Here is a 13,160-nt window from a genome sequence, read left to right as displayed (position 1 = left end):
CATAAATCTGGCTTAACAATATTAAAAATTAATACATTTCTTTACTGCCATTGCAATTCAAGCATTGCACTCGTTTTACTTTTAGAAATAAATCAACCCATAATATAAATACCTCATTTGTTTTGAACAACAAATTTGTAAAATTATTACAAATTAACACTATATATGAATGTCAAATTAAGTTCAATGCAGAATAAGGACAATGAAATTAGCATAATTAATTAACTTAATATTACCTTATGCTAAATTATATAAAATGATAAATTGAAAAGGATAAGAGACAAAGTAGGCTATTTTGGAGGGTAATTCAAAATACAATTTGTCGGTAAAATTTTAGACATTATTTCTTCATCCTCTAATTCCTTTCGATTTTCTGAGATGTAAAATGTACATTGTACATAGTACATAGATGTAAGTTGGAAGTTTAACTAGGACATGCGAAAACATTTAACGTCTGGACTATTAAAAGGAATTAAAACTTTCAAAACTAATTTTTTTAAACATAACAAGAAATTGAAGATTATGCAGAGTTTAGTAAGTTTCCTAAATTCTCCTTTCTTGTGCAGGGGTAGATATTTATTTGAAAAAATATACATTTTCTTTTTGAGAAAATAAATTAATTTTAGGGTCAAAAAAAATTAAAAATCTAGCCACTTAATGTCCTAATTTTAATTTAACCCCAAAATCTTTGAAATAATTTTTTAAAGAAAGAAGGGGGGATACCCCTGCATACCAGAAAGTTAAAAGTTTAAAAAGCTTCTGAAACTAAGTGAAAATGAACAAATAATTTTACAAGCTACAGACTCTAATGCTGCATTGAAAGTTTTAACAAGTCTTCATTCTTCCAACAAAAAGTTTTTCAATTCCTACTCAAATTAACATAAAAGACTAACAACATTGAAATGTTAAAACTGTAAAATTATAAACACAAAATATTTCTGTGTAAACGGAATAAAGTTTTCTCTGTGGCTTTGGAAAGTTTTTATTACATACTCATATTTCTCTCTGCTGTCTACAATAGGCTTAGATTTCTCTGCTTGTCTACAATGGATTTTTCTTACTAGAAATTATTTCTTCAACTCATCTTCTCATATTTTTGACTTAAGGGTATTTTTCAAGGTAATTTTAAGTGCCAGGTATTTTCCTGGTTATTTAAGTGCCATAAAAAATTTACACTTATTACCTTTCTCTATAAAAAGTAAAACCAATTTCCCCCTTGTATTTCAAATAAATTTAACATGTTTATTTTAGGCTGAAAAGCTGTAAAACATACTTTGATTAATAGTTTGCCACCAGAATAAATTCAATTTAAAACATGAATTAATCTAAAAACATTATTATTAAATGTTGACTGGTATGATAAATAATCCAGTGACAAGTATTCTAATTTTAGGTTAATATTAAAAAAAAAATCAAAGTTTACTATAGAGTGTAGCTCTAGGGCAAAAACTAGAACACTGAATATAAGGAAATAATAGAATTTCATGACTGTTTTTAATGATTAAAAAATTTGATTTAAAAGTTTTTTGAAATGTTCATGAGCTGGGTTTAGAGTGAGATCCGTATCAAACTGAAATTGATCCTAACCATTGCAAAATAGATTTAATAATAATAAAGATAATAAATAAACCTTAATCTTAGGTCTTAGACATATGTGATCTAAAGTACAATATAATATACTGAAAAAGGGAGAACTTCTATCAATATACTTTACTTCCTTTGATTATTTGTTTGCATCCAATACACGTCAAAACGGCTGAGCCGATCAGGAGCAAATTTTGTGTATGACTGTAAATGTCCCCAGGGACATTTCAAGTTTCAAAGTTTCAAAGTTTCAAAAATTTGCCTCTAACAAAATTTGATTCACATCAATTTTGAGGTATACAGAGAGAAAATGTTTACAATTGAAAAAGAAGATGGACGTGAAGCGCCCAAAAAGCCTAGTTGCATATAAACCACTTTACAGCTTTAAAAATGCCTTTCTGAGAAACAGAAACATGTCTCAATCTTACAAAATAATCAAACATAGGAAGCTCCCATACTAACAGTAAATAAAGAATGCACAAAAGGCTGTATGCAAATTTCAAACAAAATTGAGATTTTTATGTTATTCAATGTTCCATATCAATGAAATTTTCTGTTTGTTCTTCAGATCTAAAATATACTGCAAATAATACCTGATTTGTACAAATAAAATAAAAATAAATGCTAACAATATCTTTCATCTTAAGGTCACAAAAGCAATAATTTGATATTGCTGCGTCATTTAACTTAACAGAAACACTCCCCAAGTGGAAAATTTAAAGAAAGTTAGTACCCTTGACACTCATCATAAAAAAAGTTAACTAAAACAACATTAGGGATTAAAACCTTGAAAAAAATTGCACCTTGTAAAATCTTTCTATTGATAATTAAGATGCTTCTGCTTTGATTGGGCATAGTAATTTTTTCCAAGTTTTAAACATTTAGGATTTTTAAGACAATAATAAGGTTCTGCAAAAATCTAAGAGCCTAGAACATGTGGACCTAGTTTTAGTCAAATGCTTTGTATGAAATAATTTTGAGAAGATGATGAAATGTTTTTAAAAGATAAGTTTGTGGGAAATAAGTCTGACAACTATATTGAACTGTATTTGATTAAATGTTGGGAGAAGGACAACATAATTTATCAACTTCAGGGCGACTGCATCCTTTCAACATTTAGAATTATTTATATTTTCTATTTTTATTATCATTTAATGGGATGGCCAATATTCTATGAAGTGTGAATTTGAAGAAATACATGCCTAATTCACAACCTTCAAACCTTCAACCAAAGATGTAATCGTTTTTCTATTTTAAAGTGACCAATTTTGTCATTTCACTTTATTGCTTGTACTGCATAAAAAGTATTTTTTTAAAGAAAACCTGCATTTTAAGATAAAAAAATGTAAGACAACAAACCCGAGGATGTCTTGATAATTCACACAAGAAAGCCTTAAAGGGTATAACAATTCAAAAAACAAAGATTTGTGTAAAAAAAAAATCAATAAATAAAGAACCCTGTAAACAATTTTATGAATAAAAATTCCCATAAAAAATAAAATGAAGAAAGATGTGAACAATTCAATGATTAAAGATTCTGTAAAAAATTAATTAAATAAAGGTCTAAACAATTGACTGAATAATTATTATTGTAAACAATTAATTAAATAACGATAAAACAATTCCATGAATAAAGATATAAGCAATTCAATGAATAAAGATTCCTGTAGATAATTTAATGAATAAAGATATAAACAATTTTATGATTAAAGTTTCCTATAAACAATTCAGTGAATAAAGAGTCTTGTAAACAATTCAGTGAATTCAGATTCCTGTTAACCATTCAATGATTAAAGATGTGAACAATTCGATGAACAACGATTTCTCTAAACAATTAATTAAAAGATTGAATGAAAAAATTGAATGAATGAAATTCTTGCAATTCAATGAATAAAACTTTTACAATTCAATAAATTAAGATTCCTGTAAACAATAAAAAAAGATTGTATTGTAAGCTGTATGGTTCAAAAATTTTTAAAAACCACTTTCACAAAATTTTGATAATTTGCAAAAATTCTGCAGAACTTTATGTTTGCGAATTTATTTTTGGGTTTCAGTCGAATTTGTGGGAACAATGACTAATTTACCCGAATTTTTCTACATTTTCACCAAACTTTTTATGGTTAGATCTTAAAAACAATAGTCTAAACTATGACTATTTACCATAGTTAGTTTTTTGAAATTTGTTAACAAATCTACAATATTTCTCCTTTTTTGCATAGGCATCAAGTTTTTTTTTTCATTGTATAGTGTGTGCATATTAGAAAATTTATAGAAAATATTTGCAAAAATTAGGTCAAAAATAATTTTGAAAATTCATGCATTTATAGAAAATATTTGGGAAAATTAGGCCAATTTTTTTTTGAAAATGTCATAAAAGGAAACTTATAGAAAAATTTTCCGAAAATTAGGTCCAAAATAATTTCGAAAATTGGTTGAAAACCCTTGAGCTGATCAGTGCATAAATCAATATGTTCTGCAGTTCTGAAGTTAATGCAAATTCTAGAATATCTTAAAGACTTAATTACTTTAGAACCTGGTCAACAGCCAACAGGAAAGCTGTCTAAGCTTAAATATAAGCTTGAGATTGATATTCATCTATAAACAAAAACAAGCAAATTTATAACTAAAAGGGCATTTTATAGGAAGTTAAAAATGATCTAGTTAAAAATCCTAACTAAAGATCCAACTGCTGAAAGACTGAATCCTGAAAAACAAAATTTATCATATGATAAACAGGAAAAGTTAACTCATCAAATTTTCTTTTGGATCATTGAAATTTACTGAAGCACACGACTTCTTAACTTAACCTAACCATAGCCCTGATCTTTGGAATAAAAAAGTGTGAACTTTATTTCAGGATAGAAAACAGGCTGACTATAAAGAAATTGAGCCGAGGCTTATATTTAAGAATGGTTGGTTCCACTTAAAATCATATTCATTGTTTCAAGATTTAAGCCAGCGCTCAATTGAAAGTGATTTTTGGCGGATTTGAGACGCGGCTCAAATTCTTTAAATTTGGACTAAGGTCATCTTTAGCACAACTAGGGTTTCCAGCGAATGAAACGTTTTGCAAAAAATTATGAAAAAATGCGAAAATTTTTGGTCGCATATTACAAACTTTTTCACATTTTTTTGTGAAAATAAATGAAGCGAAATTTCCCGAAAATTCAAAATGTGAAAATTTGGACATTTAAAAACAAATTTTTATTCATTTTTTTGATATTTTTTCCTCCAACATTTATTTATTTCCTCCAGATCTGTCAGCAAACAAGGACTTAATTCCTATTATTTCATTTACAGTACAGTACACAGTGCACTCCTTTTGTAATTGTTGCAAGAAAAAGCATGTTTTTATCACCTAATTGAAAATTAGAAATTAGAAAGCTCAAAGATATAATTATATTTTAATGTAAAATTAAATAAGATTTTCATTACTCTTTTTCTCATTCTTCATTGCTATTTTATTTCTATTTCTATTTTTGTAGTAGGATGATTTAAAAATATTTCTTTACTTTTATGGTAAATAAAGTTTATTTTAAAAAGAAGGAAATTTTTAAAGTTGAATTGACAATTTGATATTTTTTATTTGAAAATTTTTTATTGTATAAAATAAAAAATCCGTACAATCCGTACATTTTGGCCGCCCTGTAGAATAAAAATTGAAATTATCATTGTTTTAATTGAACTAAAAATGTTTAGTCATAAGCGTGTGTAACAACAAGTAACAAGTGTAAAAAGTAAAATTTTATAGCGGATCTTGGAAGTATGGATAGTTATTAAGCAGGGTTATTTTAAAATATTCGAGATTATTTTTGTTCTTCCCGTAGTAGATCTTATATTGTGTTTTAAGAAGAAAGATCTTAACGGTCGAGAAAGCATTTTCAAGCAAATCTATGAATTGTCTGATGTCTTCCAGTCGTTCTTAAATCTATATTTATATTTTGTGTTTATCCATCAATTGGGCTCGCAGAAAAATCCCTCTTTGAAAATGAGTCTTGTATTCTCAAAATTTAGTCTTTTTTATGAGTTTTCGCAACTTTTTTGCTAAACTTTTGCATTTGTTAAAAAAAATTCTGCATTTATCGCAAAATTTTTGTTGTTTTGCATAATTTCCATTTTTTTTTGCAAAATTTTCAAACTATTTTGTCGTGACTTTTCGCTAAAATTTCGTATTTTTTTTGCAAAACAGATTAAAGAGAAATTTTGCGAAATAAGCAAAAATTTTGCATTTTTCTTGAGCGAACGAAATGCGAAAATGCAGCGAAAATTTTTTTTCATGAAAAATCCGAAATTTTCATGAAACTATTTTTCCTTTTAGCTGGAAACCCTAAGCGCAACAGGATGAAAAGAAAGAGAAAGCTATGCATATAGAGCAGGTTAGGGGCCAAGCAAGAAATAAATGTGAAAAGTTCTTCTTTAAGATCAAAGTCCTATAAGCAAGAAAACTGCACAATCCATAAAGAAGGAGTTATTTAATGTATAACAACTTGGGATGTGTCTGTTCACCCTTTTGAAATTGGCTACAGAGGATATATCTCGCCATCAAATAAAGCAAATCTAAAGAAACTTCTTAAGTTCACAAACCCAGTGTTAGTTTCAAAGCAATGTGAGAAAATCTATCAAGCCTTGCAGTGCTGTTATCATACCACATTTTTTAAAAACGAAAAACGCTAGACTGGGACCAAGAAACTCCATTTCTGATAAACCACCTCTGAATAACTAAACTATACTCATGCTAAAAGTCTTGTATTGCACCTAGCTGTTTTTTGGCAAACCCTGTTAATCATAAAATGCGATATCCAGAGAAGAGTATTAGTATTAGATTGTAAACTTATTTATTGTTTAATGTAGTTTTGCTTAAGACAAATATAAATGATCAATATAGTGTTCATCTAAACTTAATAATACCATTTATTTTGTTCCAAATTCTAGTAAACCCACAACAAATCCGGGTTAAATAATATTAATATGATATAAATCCAGTGAATTATGTTCTTCTTTATCATTGATATTCCAGAATGAATCTGGGTATAAAAATAAGCAAGGGTGAAGGGGACATTATTCATAAAGTGTAATATACCAGATCTGGAGATAGAGATAGCTCCTAAAATTTCAAGTTTAATATTTGTATACTTTTGAATTCAAAAGCTGACCTCATCTCGTTGGGATATGAAATTGACTTACTTTTCATTAATTGAGGTTGAACACATCAAGAGTCTTATAATAAAATCACAAATTGCTAAACTATAGGGTGCTTCTCTACAACTAATATTTTAGATTTGCTAAAATTTCATTAAAAAATGCGCAAAGTTAGGTTTAAAAATCCGGGAAATTGACCAGCTAGAAGGGACATTTTATATTCTGGTTAAAAAAATGGCTTCAGTCAGAATTGATAGGTCAAAAAGCCCTTTTACTGAAGAGGAAAAAATCTGGATTATCCTGGAACATGGAAATCTTTGAAATGAGCTTCAGATTTGCCAAGCATTCAGATTACAGTTACTACTGTTACTGCTACTGTTGAAGAGCTTAAAATAATTGTGGAAAAGTTTGCTGCCTGCAGAAATCAGAAAGTGTATCACTCACATGAGTGATGGCGGTTTTGCATAAAACGTAAATGACCCACTCTAGTTTAACTAATAATATATTTATTGCAAGCTTATCAGGTCGTTTTACTTAAAACATAAGCAAATCAAAAATATCAGTTGTAGAGATAACTGTATGAGATAAAGCTTCGTTTATATAAAAGATTTTAGTTTTACTTTGCAAACACACAATTTAGAGAAAAAAGAAAAAAATATTAATATTTTGATGCTACTTCATCTTTTCGATTAAGAAAGTATTTCCGCAAGGTTTTATGTAATATTCCCCCCTTTATTGCTTCAAATGAGAAATTTCTTTGGCAATGAGTCTTCTTTTCTTCGGGCATTTATAGTCTTCTTAAAACATTATTGGGAACTACAAAACTAGCCTTCTCCCCCTTTAAATTGATTTTTGCAAAATATTTATTTTGCAAAGAGGCACAACCTTTTCTGAACAGATGAATAAGATTTCCTTTTTTATCAGCTGAACATTGATTAATTTAAAATTGGTTTTTCTGTGTAAGCTACTTCGGAAACAATGCTTTTATGCTGCAGAGCCTATGTAGAAAAAAGAAAGAAAAACTATGATTCCTCTCTTCCCGTTATTAAAAAAGAGATTTAAATGAAAAGTCTCATAAATTATATATATGGTCCCTTTAAATGAAATGTCCTGTCTATGAAATGTCCTATCTATGATATGTCATATCTATGAAATGTCCTATCTAAAAAATGTCCTATCTATAAAATGTCTTTCTATGAAACGACCCAACACCCCTTTAAATCATGGTTTAATACAAATTTATTAAATCTTGTGAAAATATAGTAACTGTTCAGTATTTTGTTGAAAGGTTATTTTAATTTTGAATTTAATTAACATTTTCACTTTATAATTATAAAAATTGTTTTCACCAAAATGGAAGAATTAATAAATCACCTCAACTAATTAATATTCATGAAAATTAAAACATCCTGAATGATCAACTATGATCTATGCGCAACTGATGGTAATGTTTCTAGACAAAATTTAACTGAACAAAACAAAAACAAGTTTGGAGTTGTCTGGGATGTGGTAAATTCAAATATATATATGCAAGTTTATCTATATACTTTTTATATCTATATCCAATAAATGTTAAAAAGGCTGAACCAATCGGGGCCAATTTTTTTTATGGCAACTCATATGACCCAGAGAAAGTTGACCATCAAGTTGAAATATTTTTCACGGAAAAAAATGTTGACATTAGTTTTTTTTGATAATGCACCAATTCAAACAGAAATATCCACTAAATTTTTTAATGAATAAAAATGAAAAAGAAATGGCAACAATATTTAGAATGTACTTTGCAGTTAAATACCAGCTTCCCAGTTTAATACCAGCTTCTCAGTTTATTTCAAACTAAGATAGCAGTAACAAAATAGTAGTCAACAATAAACATTCAAATCATAGAATTGGCGTGTCAACAATAAAACTGGTTTCTTCAGCATCTAGGATGTAAACATGTTATTTAATATTCTCCGGAATATTTGTTGAGTATTATCCACAAGACAAAATTGTCGTTTGGTGCCAACATATTTTACAAATAACTGTTCCAGGGGGAAATATTTCCTGACAAATAATTACCCCCCTCCCAAAAAAAATAGTTATATATAAAAATGCAAATGGGGATTTTTTGTTTGGGGGGAGGGGGTCATTTTTAAAAAATCTGATGTCAGTTTCTTCTCTCTAGATTTAAAAATTTGAGCTAGTGACCCTCACCCTTTTATTTGATGAAAATATATATTCCCTATAACTATCAGGGGAATATGGTGAGCGTATGCCAAGAAATACTAGTTGGTTTTAACCAGAACATATTATCAACAGAAATTCTAAAATTCTAAAAAAATATATTTTAGGCTTAAGTTCCATAAACTTTATGGGAATCAAGTGTCCGGTAATTTATAAGCGCAAAAATAAATACAATACCTGGATTCAACAAAATCAGTAAAAAGATAAAAAATAACTTGGCTTTAGAAAAAATCCAATAGTGACGAGACCCTTTGAAAAAAATGAAGAATGTTTATCTTTAATCTAGAAATTTCATTTGCTTGGTCTGTTAAAACGTTAAATGTTGAAACAGCTGAACTGAATAGGCACAAAATTTTTGCACCTCAGAATAGGTTGGACCTCAGGGAAGGTTAAAAAATGTAGCTAAAATCCTTTCACGAACAAAAACAAGAAAATATTCTATGCTTGAAACATTTTAGAAAGGACCTAGGATGCTTAGTTTATTTTTAACAATATTTACAAGTTATCTGAGGGCGGATCTTTGGATCAGGATCAGGATCAGGATCAGGATCAGGATCAATGCTCAATCTAGATATTAACGACACAAAAGTACTAAATTCAGAGTGTAAAAGCAAAAATAAAAAAATTCTAGACAGTAACCTTTTTTATCATATTATTACAAATCAACATCCAAATTACCAAGTCCTTTATGTTAAACCATGAACTCGAAATTTGTATTATCCTTCTTGAAGAATATTTTTAAAGAGAACTGTCAAACTTCTGATTTGTTGAAAATTGTTGAATCAAAATCTGTCAAATTTTGTTCTTGCCCAGAATTGAACAGGGGGATCAACAAGGGTGGGGGAGGGTCTCATTTCCCCCTTTAAAAATTCAACAAAACAAAGATGGGGTATTACCCCCCTTCAATTATTGGCGAAGGGGGGGGGGAGGTTGCAGTACATGCCTTTTTACTCTGCCTTATATATGCTCGGGGTTTTTTTCTTCTCATATGCCAAGCTATCACAGTCTTTATTTTAATGATTTGTTACAATTGTGAGATGTGAGATGTGAGATGTGTACAGTTTGGAAAAAGTGGGATATGAGCTTGTGCATGCAAAAATGTATCACTGCGGTAAAGATGGTCTTGCTGAAAAGTTTTAGTCTTCTGACTCAAAACTTATTATTAGTTCAAAGCTAACATTTCTTGTTTTAATATTTAGTATTATTCATTTTCAATAAATATATGGTGAAGTTTTGTTCTACTTGGCTAGGACTAAGAGATGTATATTGAATAAGCTTTAAAAGGAAAACTTTGCAGATTTGGCCCAATTTTATCACTCAAGTGTTAGAAATCGCCCTATGGAACTAACGTCCCCTGCATTATTAGGATATTTTATTATTATCAATCAACTTCGAATTACCAAGTACATTTTTCTAAATTTGAGGGGTTGAGGAAATAAAACCCCATGTGTTCAGTGCAATTCTTATTTTGTCTGAATATTAACTTTTATCCTGCAATGTCTGAAGAATGAGCCTAGTCATATCAATATCAATACAGATCTGCTGGCCTAGCATTTTTTACACAAGTTGGACAAGCTCCAATCCAGCAGTTTGGACAAAACTTATCAGACCGCAGCTAATTTCCCTGACACAGTTTTAAAATTGTTATTCCAAAAAATAAAAATAAACTTATCTAAAAATTTTTATCTGCCATAAAAATAAATTTCTTTTAGCAAGAAAAAAAACTTAATCTTAATTCCTGTTGAAGGAATCTGTATCCATAAAATGACGACTGCTTGAAATAAAAAAAAACATTGACACTTCTTATATTATCTGTGATGAGAATATTACTATTGGCATACTTTACATGCCAAGCTGTAATGTGTATCTTTTACAGCTAAACGGGTAATAAAGATAGAACAATCTTCTTTCCATTAAGACCATCCATAAAACTGTGTTTTTGATTCTAGTTAAAGGGATTGTAGATGTAATTTATAGTGACCCATCATATAAAGAATGACATGTCCCAAATTCAAATTGTATCTTGGATAGTATTTGTCGCAGATTTTATAGACTAAGTCGTCACAAAATTAAGTCTTACATCTACTCTAGCTGAAGCCTTGCACTGTCCAGTCCCTTTCTAAGTCCAGAATTTCCCAATTTTCCACACATAAACTTAATATCATAAATTTTCATCTTGCATCCGTTCCGCTTTGTCCTACTCAAAGGGACTATTAACAAAATTACAAAAGACCCTTCAACTATTGAGTTACAATTCCGATTCACAACACAAACCCCTTAATACTTCAGCTGAGTAAAATAAGAAAGAAGTTGTCTTTTAATTATGTAAAAAACAAATCGATTCTGTCAATTTCCTTCCTTGGCTATGCCGCAACATCCGCAATTAACTGAAACAAGAAACCGAAGTTGAATAATCATTTTTCCTTTAGCAAAACTAGCTCAGCAAAATTCTCGTTATGCAGCCTTTCAAATGAAGAATTCCTTAAAATTGTCGTCAGTCCCTTTAACTCCTACATTTAGTGATATCTTATACAGTCCCTTTAACTCCTACATTTAGTGATATCTTACACAGTCCGTTTTACTNAGTATAACCTTACTCATATTTATGACGGATCTCAATTTCCCCCCAGGGAATTCAAATTTATCAAGCTTCCATCCTAACTTTAATCTATTTTATATTCATTTTTATCTTCCAACACTTTGTCATGAATACAGAGGTTATTCATTAATTTACCAACATTGATTTGTATCGCACTCCGAAAACTGAAACAAACCTCGGATTTTTATGAATTAGATAATTTTTTTTTCTTCACAAATACATATTTTATTTCCCCCTCTTACTTCCTAACAAAAATACAACAAGTCTACTACACACTTAATTACACTTAGCAATTACATTAAAGTTTTTAAAAGCAAAAAAATATTTAACACTTTTTTAATACAAAGAGATTATAAATTCAATGAATTTAACACTACCCCTAAAATCTTAACTCAGTAGATGACCGTTTTAACTCATAGATTAAATATTTTTTTAATAGAAATCATTTGATAGCAGACAAGGAAGTATGCTGAAATTTGTCTAGGGTGCTTAACTGCTTAACCCCCTCGCCATTGGAAGCTGAATACTCTCTTATTTAATACAGGAGGGCTTANAAACAAAAAGAACATGTTCACAATTTAAATAGAAGATGGGCGCGAAGCGCCCTAAAAGCCTAGTTATATATAAAGCAAAATAAGCAAAAAATTGGCCCAGATATGTCCTATTCAAGTGGTAAATTAATTTATCTACGTCATTAATTTATCTTAGAGGTTCATAAAAATACCTGCGCTTCTTATTTGTTACTGCTCCAAAACTCAAACTAGAATAAAAAACACTTTTTAAAAAATTTAAAAAAAGTTTTTCAGAGTCTAAAATACAGTTCAGAAATTACATTATGGCCAAAATCGCCTAAATTCTCAATTTTTTGTAGTTTACATTTAGACCCCCCTGGGGCCACCATCCCAAATTACGTAAGTTCAAGTGAACCTCAAATTGTTGAATGTGATCTTCAATTGTTCCAATTAAACCTCTCAATTGTCTGGTAAAACGATGATTTTTTGTCTAGCTAAATGACTAGTGTACAGTGTACACTGTACAGTGCAGACTGTACACTGTACAGTGCACACTGTACACACAGTCTCTATAAAAGTGAATTGAACATTTCTACTGCAGAAAAACATGTAGAAATTAGCATAATTAAACACTTTTAATCTTCCATATTATTAGTCAGATAATGGTTTCGAGGGTAATGGTTGTGAATTGTGCCTTCTTTGCATATGGGTCACTAGAAATTTTAAGTTTGAAAATCATTTCCGGAACTATGTATGTAATGGATCCAAATGACAAAATATCAAATAATCAAAACATAGAAAGAAAAAGACATTTTTTACTCTCAGTACACATTTGTCCCGTTATAAGAGATCATTAATTGGAAAATAAGAATTAACAAAAAAAATTTTAAAAAATTTAACTGGTTAGAGAAAATAACTTGAATTTCTTAACCCCTCCAGCATGTGATTGATTGATTACCTGGATCCTGTTTCAATATTTGACTTGATGAAGACGTTCCTCTTCTCTGCTCTAAATATTAATAACCATTAAATTTTTAATTTTGTGAAGTCCTAATTGTAATATCAACCCAAATCTGGGGAAATTTTATTTATCACAA

General features: G+C 29.3%; 1 protein-coding gene across 1 annotated transcript in view; it reads right to left on the bottom strand.

The window, feature by feature from the left end:
• The window catches only part of LOC111700037 (uncharacterized), a 57,615-nt gene that overhangs the window by 35,685 nt on the left and 8,770 nt on the right, over nucleotides 1-13,160 (bottom strand). The window contains exons 3-4 of the mRNA XM_023470850.1: nucleotides 13,022-13,072; nucleotides 12,276-12,311 (exon numbers count right to left, since the gene is read on the bottom strand). Coding sequence (XP_023326618.1) covers nucleotides 12,276-12,311; nucleotides 13,022-13,072 — 87 coding nt within the window. The remainder of the gene's footprint in view (nucleotides 1-12,275; nucleotides 12,312-13,021; nucleotides 13,073-13,160) is intronic.

Source organism: Eurytemora carolleeae, unplaced genomic scaffold (genome assembly GCF_000591075.1).
Source record: "Eurytemora carolleeae unplaced genomic scaffold, Eaff_2.0 scaffold92, whole genome shotgun sequence".
NCBI lineage: Eukaryota > Metazoa > Arthropoda > Copepoda > Calanoida > Temoridae > Eurytemora > Eurytemora carolleeae.
This window is presented reverse-complemented; position numbering and strand designations above follow the sequence as displayed.